The 27,328-nt window shown below is 45.9% G+C and overlaps 1 protein-coding gene across 2 annotated transcripts in view; it reads right to left on the bottom strand.

Moving 5' to 3' along the window:
• Positions 1-220: 220 nt before the first annotated feature.
• Positions 221-27,328, bottom strand: part of LOC147634946 (uncharacterized) — a 158,360-nt gene continuing 131,252 nt past the window's right edge. For both annotated transcript variants that reach the window (XM_086804211.1, XM_086804212.1), the window contains one exon: positions 221-967. In XM_086804211.1, the coding sequence (XP_086660337.1) occupies positions 659-967 (309 nt within the window). In that variant the 3' untranslated portion in view covers positions 221-658. The remainder of the gene's footprint in view (positions 968-27,328) is intronic.

The raw sequence follows: 27,328 nt of genomic DNA, 5'->3' as shown, positions 1-27,328 counted from the left end.
ATAACCTTCCACATTGATATCTAGGATTGCTCTCTCCATTTCCTACTGGACTGGCAATTGTTATTAAGAACCCTACAAAAACTCCAACTTGTGAGACAAGTCAGCAAAATCATAGGATATGCATATAACGTAATCAAACCTTCTAAGAAACAGTTGAGCAAAGCCGAACTTCAAATGTTGAACGTTTCAACAAGAGTAGATGCAGATATAGGAAACACAATTGAGAAAAGTTCAACCAAGTATGAATTCACAGAAAGCATTTGCAAATATTTCCAATTGGTTAACAGTAAGGACCAATAGAGGGACAACAACATACTCTTCACAGAGGCGATCCAACCCAGCTTATACAATGCCTTCAGGTAGCCTTCACACAGTTCATGTATAGCAGCTATTCCAAAAACTGTACATCCATGTGCAAGAACCTTATCTTGCAAGGACAAACACTCGAATGAAAATGTTGACCTTTGCAAAACTTGTGGTTGCCAACTGGAACAGTACCAAGCGGACATGTAGTTCCACAATTCTGTGGTAACATAACCCTTCGGGACAACCGAAAAAAAAGAAAACACCCAAGGTGTTTGTGTTCTTTCCCTGGTGCATTTCAAAAATAGGATTTCTCTGCTTCTTAAGGGTGCATTATTAGTAGCCAAAATTCCTCTCAAGACGGGTGTTTCTTCTGAAGTGTGAAGGCCTCCCCTGCTGTATCTGAAACAAAAGGCAAAGGACCATCTCTTACAGCCATCTCATTTACCCCAATATCAGAATCTCCAAGGTGCTCATCTCTTGCAAAGTATCCCTCCTTCGAACTCCCTCCACCACCTGCAGCACCTCGTTTCTCATCACTAGTAATTTCCTTCACCCGACTCTTTACTTTACCCCCATTTACGACACTCTTGTATATTGTAAGTGCTTGTGCCACCATACTAGCAGGATCAGCTGCATTGGTTGGTAGAAGCATGGTTGTTCCCTGCATCAAGTCCAAAACAAACAATCAATAAATCAATCTCTCTCTATCTCTCTCTCTCTCTCTCTCCCGCCAGCCCCTCGCCCCCCTCTGCGCCAGACCCCTATGCCCGCCCTCCCGCCAGCAACCCCCCCTGCGCCAGCCCCTCGCCCCCTTTGCGCCAGCCCCCTCTGCCCCCCCTGCCGCCAGCAACCCCCTCTGCGCCAGCCCTCTCTCCCGCCAGCCCCCCTGCCCTCTCTCTCTCTCTCTCTCTCTCTCTATCTCTCCCACCTGTGGATCCCCTCCCATCTCTCTCTCTCTCTCTCTCTCTCTCTCTCTCTCTCTCTCTCCCCCCTATCGCCTTCACATCTCTCTCCCCGTCACCTCTCTCTCTTTCTCTCCCCGTCGCCTGCGCATCCCCTCTCCATCGCTTCGTTCTGGTCGCCGCCTGTGCTGCTGCTGCCGCCGCCATGTGAAGCCCCAACCCAATCCAGGTTATGTTCGCCAGCCATTCCTCACCCACCCTTGCTCAGGCCTCCAAGGCAGCAACATAAGTGTTAGGGTTCTCTGTCCGAGGTACATCGACAAGGCCAAGGGTGCAAGCAAAGAGGAGATAGTCAAGGATAAGCTGAACATCTCCATCAGAGAAAACAAGAAGACGGCGGACTCCACCATCAACAACATCATCAACTGACTTTCCAAACTCGAGAAGGAGATCGAAGCTTTACAAAAAGAGAGGAAAGCTTGAAGGGAGAAGGAGAGGGAGAAAGAGAAGAAAGGAGGGAAGGAGGAGAAAGAAGCATGGAAAGAGGAGAAAGAGGGATGGAAGAAGGAACGGGACACTATGAAGGAGGAAATCGACATTCTCAAAGTAGAGGTGATCTCTCTACAGGACCGACCACCACGGGAGGGGGAGATTGTGGAAGTTGACAAAGAGGCCATCAAAGAGGAACTCACCAAGGCAATCGCCAAGAGCCTAGAAGGTAAGATAGAGGCAACAAGGGAGGGTTGGGTAGAAGTGGTGAAGAGGAACATCAAAAAGGACGTGAAAGAGGATGCCCAAAAAGCAGGTTTGGAGTGTTGGAGTAAGAGCTAAGCTTATATGCTCAGCGAGTAGGTTAACGCTCATCAGGGCACGCAGGCTTCAGGAGAGCTTTCTCTACCACTGACCATGTATTCACTTTGAGATGTATGATTGATCAGGCCAGAGTGAGGAAGAGAAAGCTCTATTGCTGCTTTGTGGATTTCCGCAAGGCATTTGACACAGTACCACGAGAGAGGCTCTTTCAGCGCCTACAGTCTCTTGGCATACCAGCAGAAATGACATGGGGCATCTATGCATTATATGAGCAGGTTTTTGGGCGAGTCAAATGCCTAGGAGGTATGTCCGAGACTATTGCTAGCACCATTGGTGTGAAGCAAGGATGCCCACTTTCCCCCACGCTATTTGGGTTATACATTGATGAGGTGGCTGACTTCATTACACGGGGAGGCGGAGATGGAGTTGATCTAGCAGGTACCTCAGCACATATTATGCTTTATAATGATGATATTGTATTAGTGTCTGAGTCTCCAGGAGGTCTACAACAGCATCTGCATGCACTCGATGATTTCTGCACACAGAGGGGTCTTACTGTGAACCTTGGGAAAACCAAGGTTATGGTCTTTCATACATCGAGACAGGGCAGGAGTCAGATGACATTCACTCTCGCAGGACGCCAGGTGGAGGTGGTGACATCATACGTGTAAAACAAAATGAAAACATAAATATAGCTATCTCACTGGGGTGATACAAAACTGTCCATGGAAACTCGTCATGGAATACTAAAAACATAAAAACATGGGAGCAACATCAGCTCCGAGTAGACGGTATACCACTCTCCAAAATGTCAAGCATGGGGTTGACGAGTATGGCCGAGAGGTCTCCCTCAGCTATGTCACGTGGAAAGGTAGCTCAGCATGTCTTGGATCTGGAGCTGATGAGGTGATCGTGGCCGACCGGGGGGGGGGGGGGGGGGGGCGAGGGCGTCGAGCACGCTGGACTACAAAGGCTCGATCCGAGTAACTCCTCTCGCGCAACGTCGGTCCAGAGCAGCTCGTGGAGGGTCGACTCCAATCCTAGGAAGACAGAGAAAATAGGAACTTGCAAGAAAATAGATTATTCATACCAATTTCTAAGCCACCGCAAGAAATAGACTTATGGTGTCAGAAATAAGGTGCCCTTGGATTTTAATGAAGCGCAAGTGTCAAAGATCATTCGGTGTCCGATCTTGTCAAAATTTAAGCATGATAAGATCCCTAAACTATCAATCTAGGATGGACCTCTTCACTATTGGTACTCACATGCTCAAATATACTCATGATCATGAAGACAATACACTCATGCTATACACATGTGTGTAGGTGAAACGTAACACATATGTATGATCATAATTAACATCACACTAAAAGAAAATAGGAGATTGCGTATGATGACACTTGTAACATAATGGAAGCTTGTAAAATACAAATGTGTCGCAAAGAGACACATGTAGTATTCTTAAGCATCATTTTATATCCTAATATATTAACATAGTAACGACTATTCTTGATAGGCTAGCTTCTTTTGAAAGCTCTAGAAAATCTCTCTCTCTCTCTCTCTCTCTCTCTCTCTCTCTCTCTCTCTCTCTCTCAGATTACTACATTTTTTCAGAGATCCATCCCCCTCCCAGCCCCTACACGGCAGGGAATTACTCTCCAAAGAGCAGAGACACTTAGAGCCCGCAGGAGACAAAGGACACCTGGCTTTCGGACACCACGCCTACACCAGAGAGAGATGACAGAGATCAGAGCTCAGTTTCACAGAGAGGGTGCGGAGCGACTGGCTCGCTTCAGAGCACACCCAGGCATGTTCTTCAGGGAGCTGTGGACACCCCCTTCACTGATCTATACCATTTTATACCCCCAGTATGGTACAGGATGGAGCTAGCTAGGTTGCATATCATGATTGTATACTCCATGCATATAGCTTTGCATTCTCCTAGTAGTAGAGCTCCATCCCCTGCACACCCAGATTCAGCTTTTTGTTCAGTACTTTTTCATTTTGTTGGGATGACAGAGGATACCCCATACAGGTACTCTGATTTGTCTCATAGGCCGAGTTCGGTCTTTTGGAAGACGTTAATAAAATCTTTCTTTCTTTCTCTCTCTCTCTCTCTCTCTCTCTCTCTCTCTCTCTCTCTCTCTCTCTCTCTCACACACACACACACACACACACAATTTCACTTAATTTATAAAATTGAAGCTCCAATAACAAGGCGGAGTTTAGATACATATATTTCGACGTATTAGTTGACTTTTTTTTGGGGTTACATTCTCATATGAGGCCGCTAGTCAAAATGCATATTTCTCTATCATGATGCAATGTTTATCCACCAATACGTTTTATTTGTCTGCATTGTGTGTGTGTACATCGTGTATGTTTTTATGTGTGTGTGTGTGTGTGTGTGTGTGTGTGTGTGTGTGTGTGTGTGTGCACGTGCATGTATTTCTGCATGTGTACATGTGTGCTTGTAAACATGTTAATGTGCATGTGTACATGGGTTTATGTAAATAATATATATATGTGTATATGTATATATATATATCTCACATCAACAAATGTACAATATATGAGGAATCCATCATGAAGGAACGCCACCTCCTAGGTCCGGAAGAAATTGGTGATGGTTGGCTGCCAAGGGAGGGGGGGGGGGGGGGGTGGCTAGGGCCTATGCCTCAAGAAGGTGTCCCTGTGTCTGAGGAGCTCAAGCAGGAACAAGCCCAGGCAACGCTGGTCCTGGAAGTCAATGATCATGGAGAGTGGACCGAATCCCTCACGAAATAGACAGTGAAACCTCTCGCGGATCTCATAGTATACTGGGCAGCGGCATATGTAATGCTCCTCCGTCTCAACCTCTGTGTAACATAGTCGGTCGGCAGATCCTCTCCTCTCTGGGTGTCCGTACAAGCTACCCGGCTCTGAAGATGCGCTCAACTCTACCTGTCTCCACTCTAAGGCGGTGGGAAGAAACCCGTATCTGGCCAATCGCAATCCGCATGGCATGGGACATGTGAACACTCAAGTAGCCCGGCTGCTGGATGAATCCATCCTCAGTGAGTGTGAGGAAGTGGTCTCTGTAAAAGTGCATCTTTGTGGGGAGCTCCGGGGGTGTGATCCATGAGGCTAAGAAGATCTGACCGGATAACCCGGTTGGTATCCTCGTGAGACAGCCGGAAAAAAAGGGAGTCCAAACTGTACTAAAGGGGGGGGGGAGGCACTCCAAATAAAAATTCATGTACATTCACCACTGAAGCATTTTATGTTTAAGCAAGGAACTCTACGAGAAGGACGATGTCATCAGCATAAAGTAGTATGGGGATCAATATGCCTGCCAGTCTGGGACCAGCCCCGCCTAATCCGTCAATGAAGCTCGAGATCTCATCAATGTAGAGGCCGAAAAGAGTGGGTGATAGATCATAGAGGGCAGCCCTGTTTCACCCCAATGGTGCTGGAAATCTCCTGTGATGTACTTTCTGGGGCTCTCACTCGTCTCGTGACAGACTCATAGAGGGTGATGATGCTCCAAACCATGTCAGATGGGACTCCGATCTCCTGTAGACGGTGTAAGAGGCGGGCTCAGGGTACAATATCAAAAGCTTTGTGGAAATCCACAAAGCAGCAGTAAATCCTGTGGTGTCGTGCTCGATGATGGCACGGAGGGTGAAGATGTGGTCAAGGGTAGAGTAGCTCCTCCAAAAGCTAGCCTGTCTTGAGGCTTTGCATCCTTGGCTCTCTGCAAATGAGCTGTGTGGTCAATCATGATCGTCCTGTAGTTATTGGATCAACTGGATCTCCGGCTTCGAGGATGGGAGTGATGGTGTTGGTGGACCAAGAGGGTGGAAATCCTTCACAAAGGGCTCTTTTGAACATGTAGGCTAGTAGGGGCGCTAGGGTATCATGGGCATGCAAGATGTACTCAGCAGTGAGTCCCTCGTGATCTTGGGCTCGCCCATTGCGTAGTCTACGAATGGCCTTGAGGACCATGCCCTTTGTGAAGAAGGCGGAAGTGGTGGGGCGGGGGTCTGCTGGTGGGGGTAGGGGTGGCTGATGCGGGATATGATAGACGGAGCGTGCATAGGAGTGCCATGTGTCTCGACAGGTGAAAGGTGTGGAAGGGCGATGTTATCGGAGTTTCCTCCATGCCTCTTTGCAGTTCGGCCCTAAGAAAAGTCGGTATAACTCATCGTCTTTCCGAGCATAGAACTCCCGTTTCTTGCGTTGGGTGAGCCATTGAGAAATCCGTTCCGCTTGGTGCTTTGTGATTTGCCCAATCCGTACCTCATGCTTAAGACGGGAGCGTGTGGCATAGTAGCAGGGGAACCCCGTTTCCCCCCATTGGGAACGGTGGAACGCGTTCCCCCAGCGCGTGGACCAGTGGAACGCTGGAAACGCATGGTGGAACGTGGAGGTGGTCGAAAGAAGGTGGAACGGCAGGGAACGCTAGGTGGAACGCTAGGTGGAACGGGCCAGGGAACGCTAGCATGCCGTTCCCCCACGTGGGAACGTGCAGATGACGTGGATTTTTTAAAAAAAAATGAAGCCCGTAAGCCTTGCAAGTTGCGCTAGGCGCTTTTCGGAAATTCGCACAAGTCCGTACGCCGCCCGTCGCCCGTCGCTTTTCGGAGTTCACGCCGTTGCTGTCCACGACTCCACGAGTACAGCCGCCAGCGCCCGTACTGTCCTGCCCGTACAGCAGCGCCCGTACTGTCCTTCCCGTACAGCAGCTGTTCTTTCAACTTCTGAGTCCTGACATTCTGTACTGCTGCCTGCATAGTACAGTCGCCCGAGCCACTGGCAGCCAGGCCCCCAGCCCTTGCACTGTGCAGACTACAGTCATCTAAAAGGCAAGGCAGCAAGAAGCTTTTCTCTTTCTTCTCTCTCTCTTTTTTTGTTTGAACTTTGAACTTTTGGTGTTTTAAAAATTACCTATGGTGAATCACAATCTGGACTGCACACTGCACAGTGCACAGTCTCTCCCCATTAAACAGAAGAAAAAAAAGGACTCATTTCTCTGGAATGGTTAACTTTGAAAGCCTATTCAACTTTTTGCCCGAATTTGCAGACATCATGGCTTACTCGGGTTCAAAGCGATCAGCTTCGAATGCTACTTGGTGGGACGAGGTTGAAAGGCTAGAAAGGTATTCATCTAAGGGAGGTGCAACACGATGGAAATGCAAGCAATGTAACAAAGAGAAGTCAGGAGGAGCAAATCGTGTGAGAGCACATCTATGCCATGTGAACAATGAAAAAGCACAAGTGAACAAATGCCCAGGGACAACACCTGAAATGCGTAGAGAGCTTTTGGCAAAGTACCCAAGTGAAGAGGAGAAAGCATGTGCACGAAAGAAACCGGCAGTTGATGCATCTTACTTCAGTAGACAAGAGGAAGATGTACACTTGGGAGATGGACAACAGTATGGAGGACTTGGGAGCTTTGCATTTTCCCAAGATTCGCAGTCTATGGGTGCAAGTTCCGACAAGCAGCAAACCTTGGGAGCAGCTTGGGATCCCCGCAAGAAAGAGAGGGTAGATGCAGCTGTTGCAAGGTTCTTTTATCATGATCATGTAGCATTCAATGTTGCCAGGTCTCCATATTTCATTGAAATGGTCCAGGAGATTGCACGGTATGGCCCAACATACAAGCCTCCTTCATATGAGACCATACGCACCACCTTGTTGCAAAAGGAGAAAGCTGCAATTGAATGTGCTTTAGAGTCTGTGCATGAAAGTTGGGCAAAGAATGGTGTGTCGTTTATTGCAGATGGTTGGAGTGACACTCGAAAAAGGTCCATTCATGGCATGGTTGCTTATTCTCGAGGAAGAATGCAATTCATTTCCTCACATGATGCTTCTGGGACTGGAAAAACTGCAGATCAGCTTGTGGAAGAGTGGGCCGAAGGTATTGAGAAAGTTGGACCAGAGAATGTTATTCAGTTCTTAGCTGATGGTGAGGCAACAAATAGAGCAGCTGGTCTTAAGCTTGAAGACAGGTATCCGCATATCACATTCAGTCCATGCTTTGCTCATTGTTTGAGCAACTTATTGAAGGATGTTGGCAGCTTGCCATGGGTTTATCCACACATTCAAAAAGGCAAGGAGATAATAAGCTTCATTCAAAACCATCAGTTTATTTTGAATGAATTCCGCAAGAGATCGGCCAAAAAGGATCTCTTGAAGTACTCAGAGACACGCTTTGGTTATAACTTTCTCATGATGAAGAGGTTATCCAAAGTGCAATTGCCTTTGAAGCAGTTGGTTGTATGCAATGAGTGGATGGGATGGGCACTTTCTCGCTCAAGAGCCGGCATAGAGGTTGCAAGAACCATACAAGACTTCACATTTTGGGATGAAGTCAATACTATCAATGCTATGATGAAGCCGATCATGCGCTTGATGCGGATTGAAGATGGACGGGAGCCATGCATTGGCAAGGTTTATAGGGGGGCTGACCGAATGATCGAGAAAATAGGGGAAATGGGCTTGTCTGATAAGAAATATGCATAGGTTCGAGAATTATGTGAAGCACGATGGAATGGTTATCATTCTCCTATGCATGCTGCAGCGTATGTCTTGGATCCCGAGTTCCAAGGATGTGGACAAGAGGCCGATGATGAGGTGATGGATGGTTGGGAGACAGTGCTTTCTAGGCAGGTTCGTGATGCAGATAAACGAAGGTTGGTGAAAGACCAACTTGGATTTTATCGCAGCAAGTTGGGAAGGTTTGGATCGGCTGATGCTCAGAGAGATAGGTTTAAGATAGGGGCTGCTTTATGGTGGGAGGATTATGGGGCTCGTACACCACAGCTTCAATCATTGGCAGTAAGGATCTTGTCTCAAGGTGCAAGCTCCTCTCCGATTGAGCAGCTATGGAGTGTGTTCGGCCATGTTGCATCCAAGAAGAGGAACAAATTTGGGACAAAACAAGTCAATGACTTGATTTTTGTAAGTGCTAATTTGCGCTTGCTTGGTGATATGGCATCTCCCAAACCAGAGAAGTTTATATTGCTTGATGAGGAGTCCTCGGATGATGAGGAGACACATGGACTTGCAGATCCTGGTCAGGATGGGATTGAAGATTTGGATGCTGCAGATGTTGGTCTTGATGATATGGCTTTCTTGGATGACATAGATGATAGTCTCCTTGATGGCATCACTGGCAGTAGCCATGCATGATATCTCCTTACTATTTGCAATGTGCATGTCACCTTGAGGCTTGGACTTTGGACTTGGATTGTTTCTTTTATCTAGGCTGTGCCATGTGGGCCACATTTTGTGCTTTTTGTCACTTATGTCATGTATGATGTGGGCTAATTTATTTTGACTTGTGAGATCTGTTCAGTGTTAGTATCTAGCCATGCAAATTATGGTGCACTAGACTTTAGTGTGTCTCTGATTTGGTTATATAAATGTGCATTGTATGTTAAGATTTATCGTCATTTCTAGGAATTATCTAGGTCGTTCCCTGTTTCCGTTCCCCCTCATTCCCGTTCCCCCTTTTTCTCGTTCCCGTTCCCCTGGTGGTGCTTTCGTTCCGTTCCCGTTCCCGTTCCGTTGCTACTATGGCGTGTGGCCCGACATTCGTCATCATACCAACAGTTTTGGGGCATGGAACCGCAAGGTGGCTTGGCAGTAGACCGCTGCGTGCAAATGAAAGAAGCTGTGGCGGATGTGTGGAGTATGGTGGTTAGTTGTGTTGTGAGGGTGGATAGGGGGACAATAGGTTCCACATCCTAGAGTTGGCGGTAGATGTGGTTGGAGTAAACAGGGTCAAGCTCGTGATCAAAGAGAGAGTGAGAGTGTGTGTGTGAGAGGGGCTGCCTTGAGCAAGGTTTAAGCCATAGTCACATGGGACGGAAGGGACGGACTGTTGGAACGGAGGGACGCCGAGTCGGGACGGTGCAGCGACGGAGACGACAGGGGACGGTTGGACGTCCCCCTGGAGGAGTCCCTCACAAGGGACGGGTAATGGGAGAGTAGCAAGAACGGGGACTCCTGTGGGGGACGGCACAATGGGGGGACGCAGAAAGCCGTTGCACGCACAGTCGAACTGTTTTTCTCCGCCCGTTTCTAGCCGTTTGCAAGGCCGTTTCTAGCCGTTTGCCTTGGCTATTTGGGGAGGCCTTGAGCCTTTGAGGCTTGGGTCTTGAGGCTTGGCCCTTGAGACTTGGGCCTTGGGCCTTGACCCTTGCCTCTCTCTTGCCTTGAGGCTTGGAAGTTGGCCTTTAGGCTTGAGCCTTGGGCTTGTGGCCCTTGCCTCTCTCTCTCTCTCTCTCTCTCTCTCTCTCTCTCTCTCTTCCCCTTGCCTCTCTCTCTTGCCTATCTAATATCTATATAAGAACAAAGCTACAAGGCTACAAGCACACACACACCCCTTCAACTTTCAAGGCTTCAAGCAACTCTCTCTCTCTCAACTTTCAAGCCTCAAGCTACACTCTATGAGACTTGAGTGTATCTAGTATCTACTCTCTCTAGTCTCTCTCCCTCAAGCTTCTTCTCACTTAGTAGCTTCCAACTTCCAAGCCTCTCACCCAAGGCCCTACTCTCTACTATCTAGACTCTCTCTCGACACCGGCGGAGACTACAACAGAGGATCAGGACCATACTACCACGGCATGGGAGACGTCCAGTTAGAGTACTCATCATGGAGGACATTGAGGATATCCGCCATCGACCGATGAGAGACATCTTTGGATAGTGATGTATATGATGCTTACCTTTGTTGCTGGAGTTTTCCTTCCCAGATGTTATCCATTAGGAGCTCCTAGTACCTTACTTTTCCTCATAGTTATTGTTTCAGTTTCAGTTAGTTGTTTAGTTGTTTTAGCTTTTCTTACACAGACATTGTATCAGATCCACCAATTGTTGTAACCTTTTTGGTCTCATAGGTCATTTTGGCCTTTTGAGGACGTCTCTCTCTCTCTCTCTCTCTCTCTCTCTCTCTCTCTCTCTCTCTCTCTCTCTCTCCCCAGTATATTATGAGATACGAGGCCGTTTTCACTGCCTGTTCAGAGAGGGCTTTGGACCACTTTCTAGAGTCATGAGATACCAGGATCAGAGATGCCTCGGATTGTACTTGCTGGAGCTGCGTAGACATAGAGAGGGTCTCCTGAGAGGGAGGGGATCAGAGAGGGAGAGACACCTACAGAGGCAGATTACAGACTTCTTTCGACCAGAGATTGAGCAGTCAGGTTAGCAGGCATTGCAGCTAGCCCCAGAGTACAGCCGCACCAGAGGTACACTGATTGATCGGGCTATAGAGCTAGGGCGGTCCAGGCGCCCCAAGATGAGAGGCCCATCTCGACACCGGCGGAGACTACAACAGAGGATCAGGACCATACTAGCACGGCATGGGAGACGTCCAGTCAGAGTACTCACCATGGAGGACATTGAGGATATCCGCCATCGACCGATGAGAGACATCTTTGGATAGTGATGTGTATGATGCTTACCTTTGTTGCTGGAGTTTTCCTCCTAGATGTTATCCATTAGGAGTTCCTGGTAGCGTACTTTTCCTCATAGTTGTTTCAATTTCAGTTAGTTGTTTAGTTGTTTTTAGCTTTCCTTACACAGACATTGTATCAGATCCACCAATTGTTGTAACCTTTTTGGTCTCATAGGTCATTTTGGCCTTTTGAAGACGTTAATATATCATTTCATTTCTCTCTCTCTCTCTCTTAGTGTAAATTTGTGCTCGTTTTGATGTACTTCCAAAGTAGAATAAGTATAGAGTAGAAAAACTTTTTAAAAAAATACTTTTTGAGTGCCGTTCCCTCCCCCATCCCCATTCCCTACTTATGGCTGTCCCCCGTCCCGTCCCCGTTACCGTCCCCCGTCCCTTGTGTCTATGGTTTAAGCCTTAAGGAAGGGAGAAAGAGTGTGTATGAGAGAGGGAGAGACGAGAGAGAGAGAGTCTTGACAGCTTAGAGGGGCCCTTATAGCCCCCGTCTAGAGACTCAAACAGACAAAAACGGTCAGAAACCGGCAAAACCAGAAATGGTCCCAAAAAAAAAATCAACTATGCCCAGACGCCTCGAATGCCTCGGAAGACTCATACGCCTTGAAAAGCGCGCCTCGTAACAACTATGACTTTGTGGCTGGCTGCTAAGGCATGCCTGGCAAAGGAGTCTGCCACCTTGGCTCCCTGCTTTCAGGCCCACTTTCAGGAACTAAGCACAAAAAAGCTGGCTCTTTGACACGTTGCTTAGACAGCTATGACGTACAGGGATTTCTTTTGGGGACTGGGTTTGGATGAGGAGAAATGGAGGATAGAGAGGGTGCAGGTGATGATGTTTAGAGGCATGATCGGCAGTAAGTCCTCAGTACCCAACGAGATTATTCTTGCAGAGTTTGGAGCAGCACTTCCGGTTCTTGATGCCTTTTTCAGATGATTGCTTATATCTCTCATCTCCATACACTGATTAGAGACTGGCTTCCAAAATTGGAATCTGAGTCCTCCAGGCAGCCTACATGGGAAGGGGACAGCAGACCTTGGTACTCCCATGTCGCCTGATGGCTTGAGGCAAACAGGTTACAAATGCACAGACTACTGCCACCCTTTCAACACAGCCTAGACTCCCCCTTTTTAGATCTCTTAAGGCAGTAGATCAACATCATCATCCGTCTATATGTGCAAAGCTTCACACGAGCCAGCACCTGGAGCTTCCCACGAAGCTCAAGTTCTATAGAGAGCACTTTCTGCAGGTCACATGAGGATGGTTTCATTGAGAAACCTAGATCTCTTTCAACACACCTCTCAAGCCATGCGCATTGGTATTGGGCAGCTGCAGGTATCTTCTCACTGACTCCAGTCTGAGACAAGACGAGTTGAGGGTACTCCACAAGAGGCTGGGATATACAGATTATGCTGACCGGAGACAGAAACTCTGAAGAGCACTACTTGCTTCGATGCCCATTACATTATGAGATACAGGAGAGCTTTTCAGAAATGATTTTGTCTCCTCTCACGGGTGATGCACTACACACAAAAAATGTTCCGTCTCACGGCTGATGCACTCCAGAGATCCAAGCTTTTGCTTGGGTACGTACTTGCCTGAGTTGTGCTGACACCGAGATGCCCTAATGTAGGCACACAAAGGAGAGCAGCATGACCCTACCCAAACCTCCATCACAGATTTCTCTGGCTCACATCAGATTCATCAGCCCCTCCACAAGCCCCACCGAGTCAGACAAAACTGACAAATCACAAACGAGTCAACGACACACCCAACCTAATAATTCTCTCACCCCACACATGGGGAGTCATCAAAGAGAGGGCAGCCTACCTCCCGAGAGCCAAACGCCCCTGTCCTCAGAGATCCTGTAACATGAATGGTTTTCGGGTGATAAAAACCTCCAAAAAGAAATTTTTAGGGTTTTTGGAGTGATTTTAGGGTTGTTGAAATTTCTGTCCGTAGAGCTCCGTACATGCGTCCATATCGCACATGCATATGCCCATACAAGTCTAAGGCTAACCGTACATCTGAAAAGCAAGTTGTAGAAGGTGTTGATGGCAAAGAAGAAGCTCTCCATGATCATAATGATACCCACACACACTCCACGATCTCCTTCATGATGCTACAAGAGAGGGTCAAGCCTTTTTATACTTGAAGAGGGCTTTGCTTTTTGCCAAAAGCTTAACCAAGCTTGCTTTTGCCTTTTTTCCTTTGCTTTCCACTTTATAATAAAATATTACTCACTTTTGTCAAAGTTCTTAAACTTTGCTTTTCTAACTTCAAGGCCTTGCTTTTTGGCCCTACAGCTGCTTTTTGAGAAAGCGCCTTTTAGCCTTTTTGTCTGGCTCAGTCTCCTTTTTCCAATGGTGCCCTTGGCTCGCGGTCAACCTTGTTTGACTTCAGGGATGGGTTTCATCATGTGAAATAGAGCTAGGAGGAGCAAATAGTTGCATTCTCTCCCTCTTACATCACAGTTGTCCTCAACGGCGGATCGCAAGTGTTCCAAGCATGTCCATATCTTCCAAGTACATCCATATGTCCCTGGTACATCAAGTACATCCATATGTTTCAACGTACAAGTACATTCATATGTTTCAAGGTACATCAAATGCATCCATATGTTTCAAGATACTAGCCCCATCAGGTGAGCTTGTGCATCTGGTCTTTCCCCATATCTGCGGTGTCATCTGCTCATCTGGCAACATCTCAATGCCTTTTCTTTGACCAATAGCTTTGTTCTTGATGGTACTTCTCATGGCATGTCACATGTGTTAGAAAAAAATAAATGCATACTTACCTCCAGCAAAAACTAGACACAAGCTAGTCAACAAACAAGTATCCATCATTCGCGTCTACTGGGTATTCCAGGTACTGGCCAGGTAGTTTGCAGCCCAGTGGACTATCACATGCCATAAATCCAAGCGTTGTCCACACATCAAATTCTGCACACAAAGTCAAAGAAATTCAAAAATACATCAGTATGCAATGTGATGATCCTCCTGTTCATGGATTGGTTTGTCTGGTTTCATCAAAACCGTGTTGAGCCATCTGGCCACTAGGACCGCTCAGACTATCCTCAAGGTCATATGGTCACTAGGACCAGATGGCTTTGAGTATGCAATGTAATGATCCTCCTGTTCATGGATTGTCCTGTCTGGTTTCATCAAAACCGTGACGAGCCATCTGGCCACTAGGACCACTCAGACTATCCTCAAGACCATCTAGTCACTAAGACCGCTCGAGAGTTCTTCCATAGTCATCTATGCCATCTAGTCGCATTGATCGCCCAACTATGAGATCCAATACAGTCATATGGGTCATCTGGTTGCAATGACCGCCTGACTACGAAATCCAATACAGTCATCCGGGCCATCTTGTCGCAATGACCACCCGACTGCGAAAATCCAAGATATCTGGCATCGTTACCGTCCAATGGGTCATCTGGCATCGTTACCGTCCAATGGGTCATCTGGCATCATTGTCGTCCGATGGGTTATCTGACATCGTTGCCTCCCATATGCAAATCTTACTCCTCGGGCTATTAGGCATCGTTGCCACCCAACTAGAGCATGTCCAAGTAACCATTATAAGCAGAATAATGATCAATCCTAGTCCAATACAATGAAGAGAGCTAGAGGTACAATCCCTCCCTCTTGAATCTGTCTTGATCACAAGATGTCCATATCTGTACTTCAAATACATCTAGACCAACCACTTCTTCAATGCTCATAAGCTCGCAGTATATCTGGATAGTCCTAGGAGTACTCCTCAGGCATCCATTTCACGTCCAATAGCGAATAACTCTCGAATTCGAAGAGGAACTTTCTGACCACCGTCTTTCTTTTTTTTCTCACAGAATGAAAATCAATCTGTTTTGGTTCTTCCGCCCCTAGTGGATCCTTCAATACAAGCTCCTCCTGTACATGGTTAAACTATCATGGAAGGCATTATATCCTCCAATGATATGAAAGGTCCAACCGATGAGATACATGGTTGATCTTCTTGGTATTCTAAAAGGTCCATATATCATCGTTTCCTGACTTTGGCAATCCAAAGATAAAAATCCATAGCAATATTCTCCCATTGATCATTCAGTGGATGCAATAATCCTGCTGGTGTTTGTCGATCAAACTGACCTTCTGACAAACCAAACATTCTCGAATCATAAAGTTCAATGTCCTTTTTCATAGTAGGCCAAGAGAAGTAGCTCTCCAAAGCTTTAAGTGTAGTCAAGGTATCTCTATGCACCATGTAGAAAGGAGCATGGCACTCTTCCATTACCTTGCCCTCAATTCCTTGTGTCACACATGACCTGGGTTCGCATGATAAGAAAACCCTACTTGATGACATAAAAAGTCACCAAATTTCTATTCCGCAATCTGTTCCAAAACATCTTTGAAATCCTCTTTGGTAGCATAAGGATCCTTCATCGAAGTGAAAACTGCATGGATCATGGGTCTTCGAGATAGAGTATCTACTACTTTGTTGTCTTTCCCATGTGTAGGCATGATCTGAAAATGAAATTAGGCCAAATAACTAGCCCATCTTACATGCTTTTCTAATATCTTAGGTTGAGACATAAACTACCTAAGACTTTGATGATCTGTCTTGATAACAAACTGAACACCCATAAGATAGTGCTTCCAAATCTTTAAAGCGTGAATGATAGCCATCAATTCTTTCTCGTATGTGAATGTGGTCTTTTCCGCTGCTTGAAGTCTTCCACTCTCATAGGCCACGGCATGGCCCTCTTGGTTCAACACTACTCCAATGCAGTCTCCTGAAGCATCACACTCTACCATAAATGGCTTTGATAAATCTAGAATAATCAATACCAGTCGTTTGCTAGCATAAAAGTTTAGTTCTTCAAATCATTCTTTTTCAACTTTCGCCCACCGAAATCCCACAGCTTTCTTTGTCAAATCTGGAATAATCAATACCAGTCGTTTGCTAGCATAAAAGTTTAGTTCTTCAAATCATTCTTTTTCAACTTTGGCCCACCGAAATCCCACAGCTCTCTTTATCAAATCATGTAGTGGACTTGCTACCACAGCAAACCATTTGATGAACTTTCCGTAATAAGAGCATAAGCAAAGGAAACTTTGAACTGCATGCACACTAGTCAACTTTGGCCATTCCAAAATAGCCCTGACCTTATATGGGTCCATCCTAACGACACTATATGGACCAAGTAGTGAATCTCTGACAGAAAGAGCTCACTCTTCTTGCCATTCACATACAACTTGTGCCACCATCCGGTTGAAGGTAAGCGGGGCATTGGTAAGACCAAAAGGCATCACCAAATACTCAGAGAGTCCAAAAGTAGTCTTGAATGTGATCTTGTGAATGTCCTCTGGAACAATCTTGACTTGATGGTAACCACTCTTCAAGTCGATCCTGCTAAAGATAGTGGCTCCATCCAATCTATCCAAGATATCATCAATCCTAGGAATAGGAAACCTGTTCTTTACAGTGATCTTGTTAAGACCCCTGTAATCAATACACATACGCCAAGAGCAATCCTTTTTCTGAATCCTTTTCCAAAAGCTCGGTCACTTGCTTCATAATCTCCTCTTGTTGAGCCTCACTCACTCGATAAGAAGGCCTGTTAGGAGGTGAACTTCTTGGCATGATGTCAATCTTATGATCTTCTAATCTCTTTGGCTTCTTGCTTTGGCTTAACACGACAATTTGCAACCATATGTCCCTTGTTTCCATATTGAAAACACTTCCCTTCTTTGGCATATTCTTCATGTTACTCGAGGAACAATCTTCTTCAAAAGAGTGGGGGTTTGTCTCCACTCCCATCCTTCTCGAGAGAATCGGCTTCTTGATGGGGATCGGTCTTTAAACTTTTTCTTTTGAAATGGATTCCGATTGTCGTTCTTTGTCTTGTCGCCCATCCAAGGTATGTACAAGGCCTCAGCTTTGCAAAGCCTTGTCTTGAGCTTCTTCCAATGTCTTTGGTACCGCCATGTAAACTGCTTGCATAAGCTTAGGTTGCAATCCATTGACACACTTACGTATTTCCATTAGTGATGGAATGGAGGCATAAGAAGTAAACTTCAAAAAAGGCTGCTGAAAAGTTGTTTAAGGTATGATGCCACATTCTCACCAACTTTCTGCTTTACCGCATCCCATTCCTTTTGCACATCTACTTCAAAGTTTGCGGGTAAAAGCTTCTTGTTGAACTAAGTCTTGAAGTCGCTCCACGTCTTCGACTCAGTCCCTTCTTGTATTACTTTTAGCCACCAATTCAGGGCAGCATCCTTCAAATGCATACGAACCATGTGAAGCTTTAGCTTTTCGGAGTAATCGTCACCTCCAAAAGCAGCATCAAATTTCTTGACAAAGGATAAAGCTTTCTGGGTATCCTGCTTTCCATGAAAAGCATCAAATTTGACGTTTTTCTCTCTCGGCTTGAAATCCATCTTACCGGTTGATGTAATTTCCTTTGCCTTCCTTTCCCTTACCTATCCCGAAGAAGCTGCATCTGAAAAAGGTTGACCTGGGAATAGCCTCCATGTTTTGTCCACGAGAAATAGACTGGGTAGCTCTAGATCCTTCTGCAATGGTAACTCCTTTGGCTCATAGATAAGCTTTGGCGAATTCCACTCCTTCGGCCTCATTGGCTTGTTCATTGATAAGTTTTCAAATATCATAGCCCTTCTTTGGTCATGTTCCCACTTGATTCTACAAGCAAGGAATTATCTGAAAAATCATACAAATTACTGAAAGTCATGGTACTCTTCTGATGACCTTGGTTCCCATCAAGAATTTCTGTATCAACCTCATGGTTGTTCCCTTCATGAGGCCCTTGGTCTCCCCCTACTCTCGACATGGCTGTCACCCCAAGAAAGTTTCTTGAAGAGAAATCCTGCTCTGATACCATTGCAAGCCCAACGGGGCGTGTAGTGACAGACTCAACCATGTGTCTAAGAGATAAAGATATAGAGAGAGAGGGGAGAGATAGAAGGGATTAGGGATCTTGCACAGTACACCACATTGAGCGGGGAACACACCCTGCCCCCTTTCAGGAATTTACTCAAGAATAATCCACGGGCACGCTGGCCAGGATCAATACAATCGATGAATACAAAACAAACAGATATGCCAATGTAGGATATCCAAGTCAATGTCGATGTCGAGGCACAAGATCTCTGGTGTTGAGGACACCACGGGGATGACCCACAAGTATCTCTCACCTGGCTAGTATCAAATCTAATATCCAAATCCAAATCCAAATCCAAGTCCAAGTCCAAGTCCAAATCCAAGTCCAAGTCCAAGTCCAAGTCCAAATCCAAGTCTGGATCCAAATCCAAGTCCAAGTTCCATAGCCAAGTTCCATGTTCATGTCCAAGCTTCATGCCCAAGCTATATGTCCAAGTTCCATGTTTATGTCCAAGCTCTATGCCCAAGTTCACCATGTCCAAGAAACACTAGTAATCTCCACAACTCCTATAGCCTTGTCCATGTAGAAAACGATGGAGGAAAAGCTCTCTCTCGCAAGAAAACAGATATAAAACCTGTTTGAATGGTTTTCGCGCGATAAAAACCTTCAAAAAGCATTTTTTAGGGTTTTTGACGCAATTTTAGGGTTTTTGAAAATTCTTCTTGTACAGTTCCGTACACACGTCCGTATCGCCCATGTATATGCCCGTACAAGTCTAGGGCTAACCAAGCTTTTGCTTTTGCCTTTTTCCCTTTGCTTTCCACTTTATAATAAAATATTACTCACTTTTGTCAAAGTTCTTAAACTTTGCTTTTTTAAGTTCGCCTTGCTTTTTGGCCCTGGTGTTGCTTTTTGAGAAAGCGCCTTTTAGCTTTTTGGTCCGGCTCAGTCTCCTCTTTCCAATGGTGCCCTTGGCTCTCGGTCAACCCTGTTTGACTTTTTGCTTTTTCCTACTTTTTGACCAAGAATGGTGCTTTTTCTTAATCAAACCTGATGGACCCTGTTTCCATGTCTTCTCCACCTTTCTAGTGTCCGGGCATGGGTTTTATCATGTGAAACAGAGCTAGGAGGACCAAATAATTGCAGATTAGATATTCATGGAATATCTACCGGGTTGGACGATGTTGATCGGTGTCAATGGAGCATATCCAGTATCTGCAGCAGCTGATGGGTAGATGGTGGGTGTCTGGATGGAGGTGGGCGTCTAGCCCAATGTAAAGTATTGGCTTGGAAGAGGATGACTCTCCATGGTGGTGTGGGATCTGTATTAGGAAGCGCTCGAGCTGGTGGTGGCTGTGTGGTGGGATCCAGCCTTTGATCGTCCTCAGCCTGTCTCTGGAAGAAACTGGTAATGGGCTTCTGCGCCGAGGTCCACAAGGTGCTCGTGGGTTAGGCTCTCTAAGAAGGGACTCTCTGTGTCTACGAAGCTTAAGTAGGAAGAGCCCCAAGCATCATTGGTCAGTGTAATCAATGATCTGAGTCAATGGAACGTATCCCTCTTTGAAGAGGCAATGGAATCTCCCTTGTATCTCATAATAAACCGGACAATGGCAGATATAATGCTCCTCGGTCTTGACTCTAGACTCCAGTGAGGTAGAGTCTGTAGATCCGGCTCTGCCTAGGTATGCCTCTCCTCTACCAGTCTCCACTCTAAGGCGGTGGGAAGAGACATGTATCTAACCAATCGCTATCCTTATAACATGTGACATGTGAACATCAAGGTAGCGTGCTCTCTGTACGAACCCATCATGCATGAGCCTCAAGAAGTGCATCTTCCTAGGTAGCTCTGAAGGTGCAATCCATGTCGTAAGAATGCACAAACTGAGGATATCTGTCCTGATCACCTGGTTCGTCTCCTCATGTGAAACAAAATGTCAGTGCATCGAGACTCTACTACACCGGTGGGAGGCGCTCCATCTGAAGCTCGTGTGCAGAGAACCATGTAGTGACCCTCCAGAACCAAGCTCGGCTCTCCCCCTAAGCTGCCAGCTTCCTAGATGACTCCCATGTGAATCTCGATAGCCTGTGCTGATCCATGTCCGTAATATGGTGAATGTAAGCAATCATCTGAAAAAGGACATCAATCACCTTGGGGGCTACAGCAAACTCTCCCTGGATAATGGCAAGTGGAACATATAGTGTAACGCGCGGAAGCTCTGGGTAGTCTTCTTTCAGCCCTAAACACTCTTGAAAACCTTCTGATGCAAAAACGCACCATGATGCAAAAACGCAGGTAGAGAGAGAGTAGAGAGAGAGAGTGAGAAGTGCTGGAAATTCAGTATATACTATGTACAAAAAAGGTACAGATCTTTGCAGCCATGGGCTGCCTTCATAAAAAGGTTCCTAACCCTATATTCTGTCCCCTATGGGACCTCCTATTGACTCACACCCCTAGTGGGTGGAATGAGTAAAACATGGAGCACTTGGTGCCTTTTATAGCACCCTTGGACAAGGTAGGAGCTGGCCGACTGCTGGTCGGCCAGTTCTATAAGCATTAAATGCTTATTAAATCAGCCGACTGGTCCTGACTCTGGCGCCTGCTGCTGCCCTTATCTGCTGGCTCAGCCGACCACTCCAGTATGCTGCCGACAGCTCTTTGACCATGCTGATGTCAGCCGACAGCATCCCTTTGGTTCTTTCTCCAAGCCTTGCTTCAGTCTGCACTGCAGAGGTGCTCTGAGTTCTGTGCTCCATCATCCTGGTTCTTCTACTGGTTCATAATCTTTATCTGCTTGCCTCTTCTGGATCTAGCCCTAGAAATGTCCATGGCATCTGTGATGCACATGACATCCCCCTCTGCTAAACTTGATGACGGGAATCCAACCTGCTCTTGGATGACTGTCATCATCCCAATCCTGTTCCGAAGTCCCTCTGTCATCATCCATCCCTGGCAAACCTTTTTCTCTGAAAATCCGGTCTGTTCTCCAAACCACTCTGTCTCTGATGAAGATCTATGCATCTGGTCTTCCTCTAGTCCACAATCCATTCCTGCCCTGACTCTGAACACCGTCTTGGTCTTCGTTCCTGGAACTGAGTCTGGCACTCTCACATCACCCTTGGAGGATCAACCTCCCTTGGGACCGTTCCCTTAGAACCTATCTGGCTCACGGAACTGCCATCCCCATCTGGCACTGTGGAACACCACCAACAAACTTCCTGGGAGTTCTTCCCGATCTGTGTTCCCGCCTTGGGCTTCGAATCCGTGTACTTTCCTGTACCTTGGACCTGTACACCATCATCTGGGACTGATTCAGTGTTTAGCTTGGCTGAGCCTGATGCTCTGATACCAATGTAACGCGCGGAAGCTCTGGGTAGTCTTCTTTCAGCCCTAAACACTCTTGAAAACCTTCTGATGCAAAAACGCACCATGATGCAAAAACGCAGGTAGAGAGAGAGTAGAGAGAGAGAGAGTGAGAAGTGCTGGAAATTCAGTATATACTATGTACAAAAAAGGTACAGATCTTTGCAGCCATGGGCTGCCTTCATAAAAAGGTTCCTAACCCTATATTCTGTCCCCTATGGGACCTCCTATTGACTCACACCCCTAGTGGGTGGAATGAGTAAAACATGGAGCACTTGGTGCCTTTTATAGCACCCTTGGACAAGGTAGGAGCTGGCCGACTGCTGGTCGGCCAGTTCTATAAGCATTAAATGCTTATTAAATCAGCCGACTGGTCCTGACTCTGGCGCCTGCTGCTGCCCTTATCTGCTGGCTCAGCCGACCACTCCAGTATGCTGCCGACAGCTCTTTGACCATGCTGATGTCAGCCGACAGCATCCCTTTGGTTCTTTCTCCAAGCCTTGCTTCAGTCTGCACTGCAGAGGTGCTCTGAGTTCTGTGCTCCATCATCCTGGTTCTTCTACTGGTTCATAATCTTTATCTGCTTGCCTCTTCTGGATCTAGCCCTAGAAATGTCCATGGCATCTGTGATGCACATGACATATAGTTTGTTGCTAGTCTAATCTACCATGTATTACTAACATGAAATATGTACAATGTTGAATAGAAATACTCATAGTATCACTGCTCCTAAGCTCTCGATGACTCAATGATAATCAATGAATGAATATTGCTAAAGCCTAGACTCCTATTTATAGTGTCTAATGTTGGTGAGTTAGCTACCAACTCAACCAACCCTAATAATAATGTCCAACTAAGTGTGTTCACACAATAACCTAATAACTCTGTGCACACTGAGCTGCTCATTGGGTGCCTGAACAACATTACAAAGATCTTGCACAATAGCCCTTACAAACACATGAATCTAGCCACGTACCCAACCTTTGAGGTGACCAATGGGTAGAAGCACGTCCACGTCACACACGAGAGAGTGTGCACATGATAGATCCATACCCTCCACCTACTAGCTCGAGATCTAGGACACTCTTTAGTACCACAAAGAGGCAATATCACATGTAATGCATATTGCAACCCAATACTCCATCCATAAGGTGGATGACATATGAGGCTTTTCTACCTACTCCATTGTATGCACAATAGTGTGTAGGGCCTAGGCTCTCTTTTTATTTTCGCAACTAGGTTTATTTTTCATGTTGTCTTGACATCCAATTTACTCATGGATCACATGTAACATCTTTTTAGTCTCATACACCCTTCGGGTCTTTTGTCGATGTTAATGATCATTTTCTCTCTACCACACAGAGGATGCCTTCATCGAGAAACCCTAGTATGTGCTCAGACATATGTCACATGCGATGAGAATATCTATAGGTCAGATAAGGGATTCCTCACATCGCTTGCGGGTGAAGACTAGGAGAGTTGTCGAGATTCATAGAGAGAAGAGGATCTGTCAGTTTTGCTCACTAGAGGAGACAAAAGAGTATTACATTTGCAGATGCCCAGTGTATTATGAAGTCAAAGGGAGATTTCATTGCCTTTTCAGAGATGGAATCGGGCCACTCGCCCAGGTCATGGATTACCCTGATCGGAGAGGTCTTGGACTATATGACACAGAGACATCTTGATGCACGAATCAAAGAGACATGGACCCTCTATCTCTTAGACCTCTATCCCAAGATTCTTTGCCTCCCATCGGGAGAAAAGTCTTAGAGGACATAGGGAGACCACAAAGGGGGGCCTCATCCACCAGACAGGTCAAGCAGCGCCTTTCCAGTAGTAGCCCAGGCCCCAGCTGCCCACACTCAGGTTCCCAGGAGTATCCATCAAGAGAACATTCCAGATGCGGAGGGCCGGATGACCCAGACCGGTGAGACAAAGAGCACACTCACCTCGTTAGTCTCAGACCCGGGAAATACTCCAGAGACAACGTAGCACTTTCCAACAAGAGGTGGATATTGAGGAGCTCTACATAGTTGTTGATGAACCTGGGTCTCCACTCTCCAGGATGAGCCTCGGTCTCTCTAGTTGTACAAGCCATACCTCAGACAGTTGCATGGGTCGAGGGACGGGGGACGGGGGACGGGGACCGAGGACCGGGCAGGGTTTGGGGAACACCTGGAGGCAGGGAACGGGGACAAGGGGTTGGACGGTAAACAAAAAAATGCATCTTCCTTGATGCAATATGACTATAGGAGCTCCACACTTCCTCCAAACAAGAGGAGGTCATGAGAATGCAAATAGCCAACTGATGTAACTCTGGTCCATCTGATCCAAAATCCTCCCACCACAAAGCTGTACCAACCCGAGTCCGATCCTCCTATGCATCGGGGCAACCATATGTGCCACGAAAAGATCTCTACTCTGCAAGTGAGTCTCTTATTTTGAGCCTTCCACCAAGATCTCGCATCCATGATACTCAGGACATGGACTTGTTGTATGCAGATTTGTTTCATAGGCCAATCTGGCCTTCCGTAGACGTTAATATATCTTTTCTTTCTTTTCTAAGATAATCCGTCAACCATTGTTCACCTCTCGATCATTTTCTTGACCCTTGCCCTGAAACTCGAGGTCCAAAATGTATGTTGCTGCATGCAAAGGAGAATGATACGACATCTCATACTTGCTCTTGAGAGTGTCCTCCTCACCATCTTCATCATGATCAAATTGCTCTTGCTCTTTAATGAGCTCTTTCAATTGCTCAATCATCATGTCTATGGTCTCATACACTTTCTCAATGCATGGTTGCATGCCATCCACAAGCCTCAACAAATTCATTATGGGCTGGCACCATTGCATCAATGCGACACACATCCTCCCAAAACTCAAGATCTTTATTATCATCTTTGCATTTCCACCCTCCAGTAGTAGAGGCTAGAGGAGATGTAGTGAACTCATCACTAATGAAAACCTGGCTCAATGCGGCACTACATGTACACAACCGGTCCAACATCAGAAAGTTATACGCAAATCCTGTCTCCAAGTACTTCAAGAACTGGTTGCTTGATTTCTTTTACTAAACTCATGTTGTAAGAATTGATGATTGAACACAAAAGTGACCATGTGACTTGCCCTCTCAATGATGGGCGCAATCCAAGGCAACTTCCCTATATCCTTCAGCAAATTATTGAAGCAATGCGCCATGCAAAATGATACTCACATGTGGATACATCCCTTCTGTCCACTCTGCTACAAGCACATCAGCACTCTTCCCACTCCTAGATGCATCATGCAACGAAATGAAATACATCTCTCCTCGAGAATAGGCAACTACCCCATGGATAGACCTCTTTCATGTATCGCTCCATCCATCAGCGATGAGAGACACTCCATTCTTTTTCCACATATGCTTTGTGTTCTTTGCACCTTGCTCTATAGCACGCCTCTCTTTCTCAAGGAGAGTGGTACGCAAGGTCTCTGAGGATGGGGAGTATAAGATGGACCATACTCATCAATCTTCCTCACCGGAACCTTGAAGTACTCACATCTAGCAACATGGAAGGCAATATGATCATGAAAAAAGAAGTGAGCCACTACCCTATCAACATCCTGCTTTCTCTTGGGAGATCCCATTTCCAATCAAGGGTACTTTGTCGACATGCATGAACTATGGATGGCATGCTAAAGGATGCCTATGGTGTGGATGATGTATGGCTGGCTGATGCTGTCGCGGAAGCTCTAGAACCTCTACTACATGCCTCTGATACAGGTGGCCTGACAAATATTGCGGGGTCAACTGCCACAGGACGTGCCGCCCTCCTTTAATTAGGACAACCACCGTACATCAGGGTTTTTGACACCATTTCGAAGTTTCAAGGTTTTGAAAGTTAGACACTGGGTTTTTTTGTGACTATGATTGTAACCCATGGATACTTTGTAACAGATTTTGGTCTCACAAACCCTAGTAGTCTTTTGAAGGCATTAATATAATTTTTGAAGGCGCCCAAGACCTTTTGGGCCGCCTCTCTGGACCTCTTGGCCTCTCTCCACTCTCCGAGGATGGATTCTTTGAGATGTTGGGATACATACAAACACACATGTCACATGCTATGCGTATCACGATCAGCCAGCTCAGGGTATCCTCCCGTAGAGACTAGCAGAGTTGAGGAGAGGACATGCAGAGTATGCACCACAGAAAGAGCAGTAGAGGATGAGGCCCATTATATTTTCAGTTGCCTGGCCTACTATGAGATACAGGGGAGATTCCACTGCCTCTTCTGAGAGGGATTTGGACCACTCACACGGGTGATACAGTTTGAGGATGAGAGGCACTTGGGCATGTACTTGATGGAGCTCAGATGACACAAGGATGTAGTCTTGAGGCAGCATGCAGAGACACAGCCCCAGCCATAGTGGTTGGGTACTTTAGGTACGGTGTGGTATGAGGATAAGTATTTTGAGTACGCTCACTTTTCAATTAGCATATATAAATAATTATATATATATATATATATATATATATATATATATATATATATATATATATATATATAATGACTTACGAGACTATAATTCACCTGCAAGATGGTCAAGTATATGTAGGTGCAATATGAGATGATAGGTGTATGGTATGACTATGGTATGCTGCACATGAGGATATGTACTTTAGTTATGTAGAGAGTTAAAAAAGTATAGAACCAGGTTCAAAAATTTAGTTAAAAACATACATAAAGAATGAATGATTAAGCACTCATTAGTCACAACTAACATGAAACGGACAAGTAGAATTGAAAAATCAATTGACTATACTCTTAGACATGAAATGTCGAATGAATGCAGTAAGGCACACAAATAGATCAAATTGAGGGAGCAAGGAAATTGGGGCTACGAACAAGGGTATGAGAAACATGAATAGGGGTTTGATGAGTTGGTATTATTAAGCAAAGATGGCACATGGATAGGATACAAAGTAAAAATCAATCAATTGACAAGTAAAAAAAAATTTAAGTAAGAGTACGGAAAGCATGGTACCGGTACAGTACGTATTAAAAGTACTGAACGTATGAGTACGAGTACGGAATACGACTATGGCCCTAGCTTCGACAGGACACCTCACAGAGAGCCATCACAGATTTCTTTGTGGTACACACATCCGCATCGGAACCCACTGCCCACAACAATTCCTCTACTATGACATCAGAGCCCACCACCCATACCCACGCTCGAACTCCACGCCCCAGAGGAGTTCTTAGCACGAGAGCTCGATCCATTCTGCGAGCCGGATGTCCCCGACCCAAAGCAACAGGTCCCTTCACCACACAGAGACGGATTTGTGAGGTTCTCCGCCAACATGACATGCTCCCATCACAGAGGCTTGACATTCACTCCACCATCAAATCGGTTCTAGCCAAGGCGAGTATCCTCATTAGCTGATCACAGCATATCTCACTCTACACAGGATCATCTATTGATCACTGTACTGTCATGTTTTCATTTTAATTTTTCTTTCAATTTTCCATGGTTCAGTATATCCATGGTACCATTGTATTGCCTTAGGTCTCATAGGCCCTTGGAGTTTTCTATAGACGTTAATATAACTTTC

The sequence above is a fragment of the Cibotium barometz genome, chromosome 10, assembly GCF_041138505.1.
Source record: "Cibotium barometz isolate CiBa-2024 chromosome 10, ASM4113850v1, whole genome shotgun sequence".
Lineage (NCBI taxonomy): Eukaryota > Viridiplantae > Streptophyta > Polypodiopsida > Cyatheales > Cibotiaceae > Cibotium > Cibotium barometz.
Note: the sequence above shows the minus strand (reverse complement) of the source record. Positions and strands in the feature narration are given on the sequence as shown.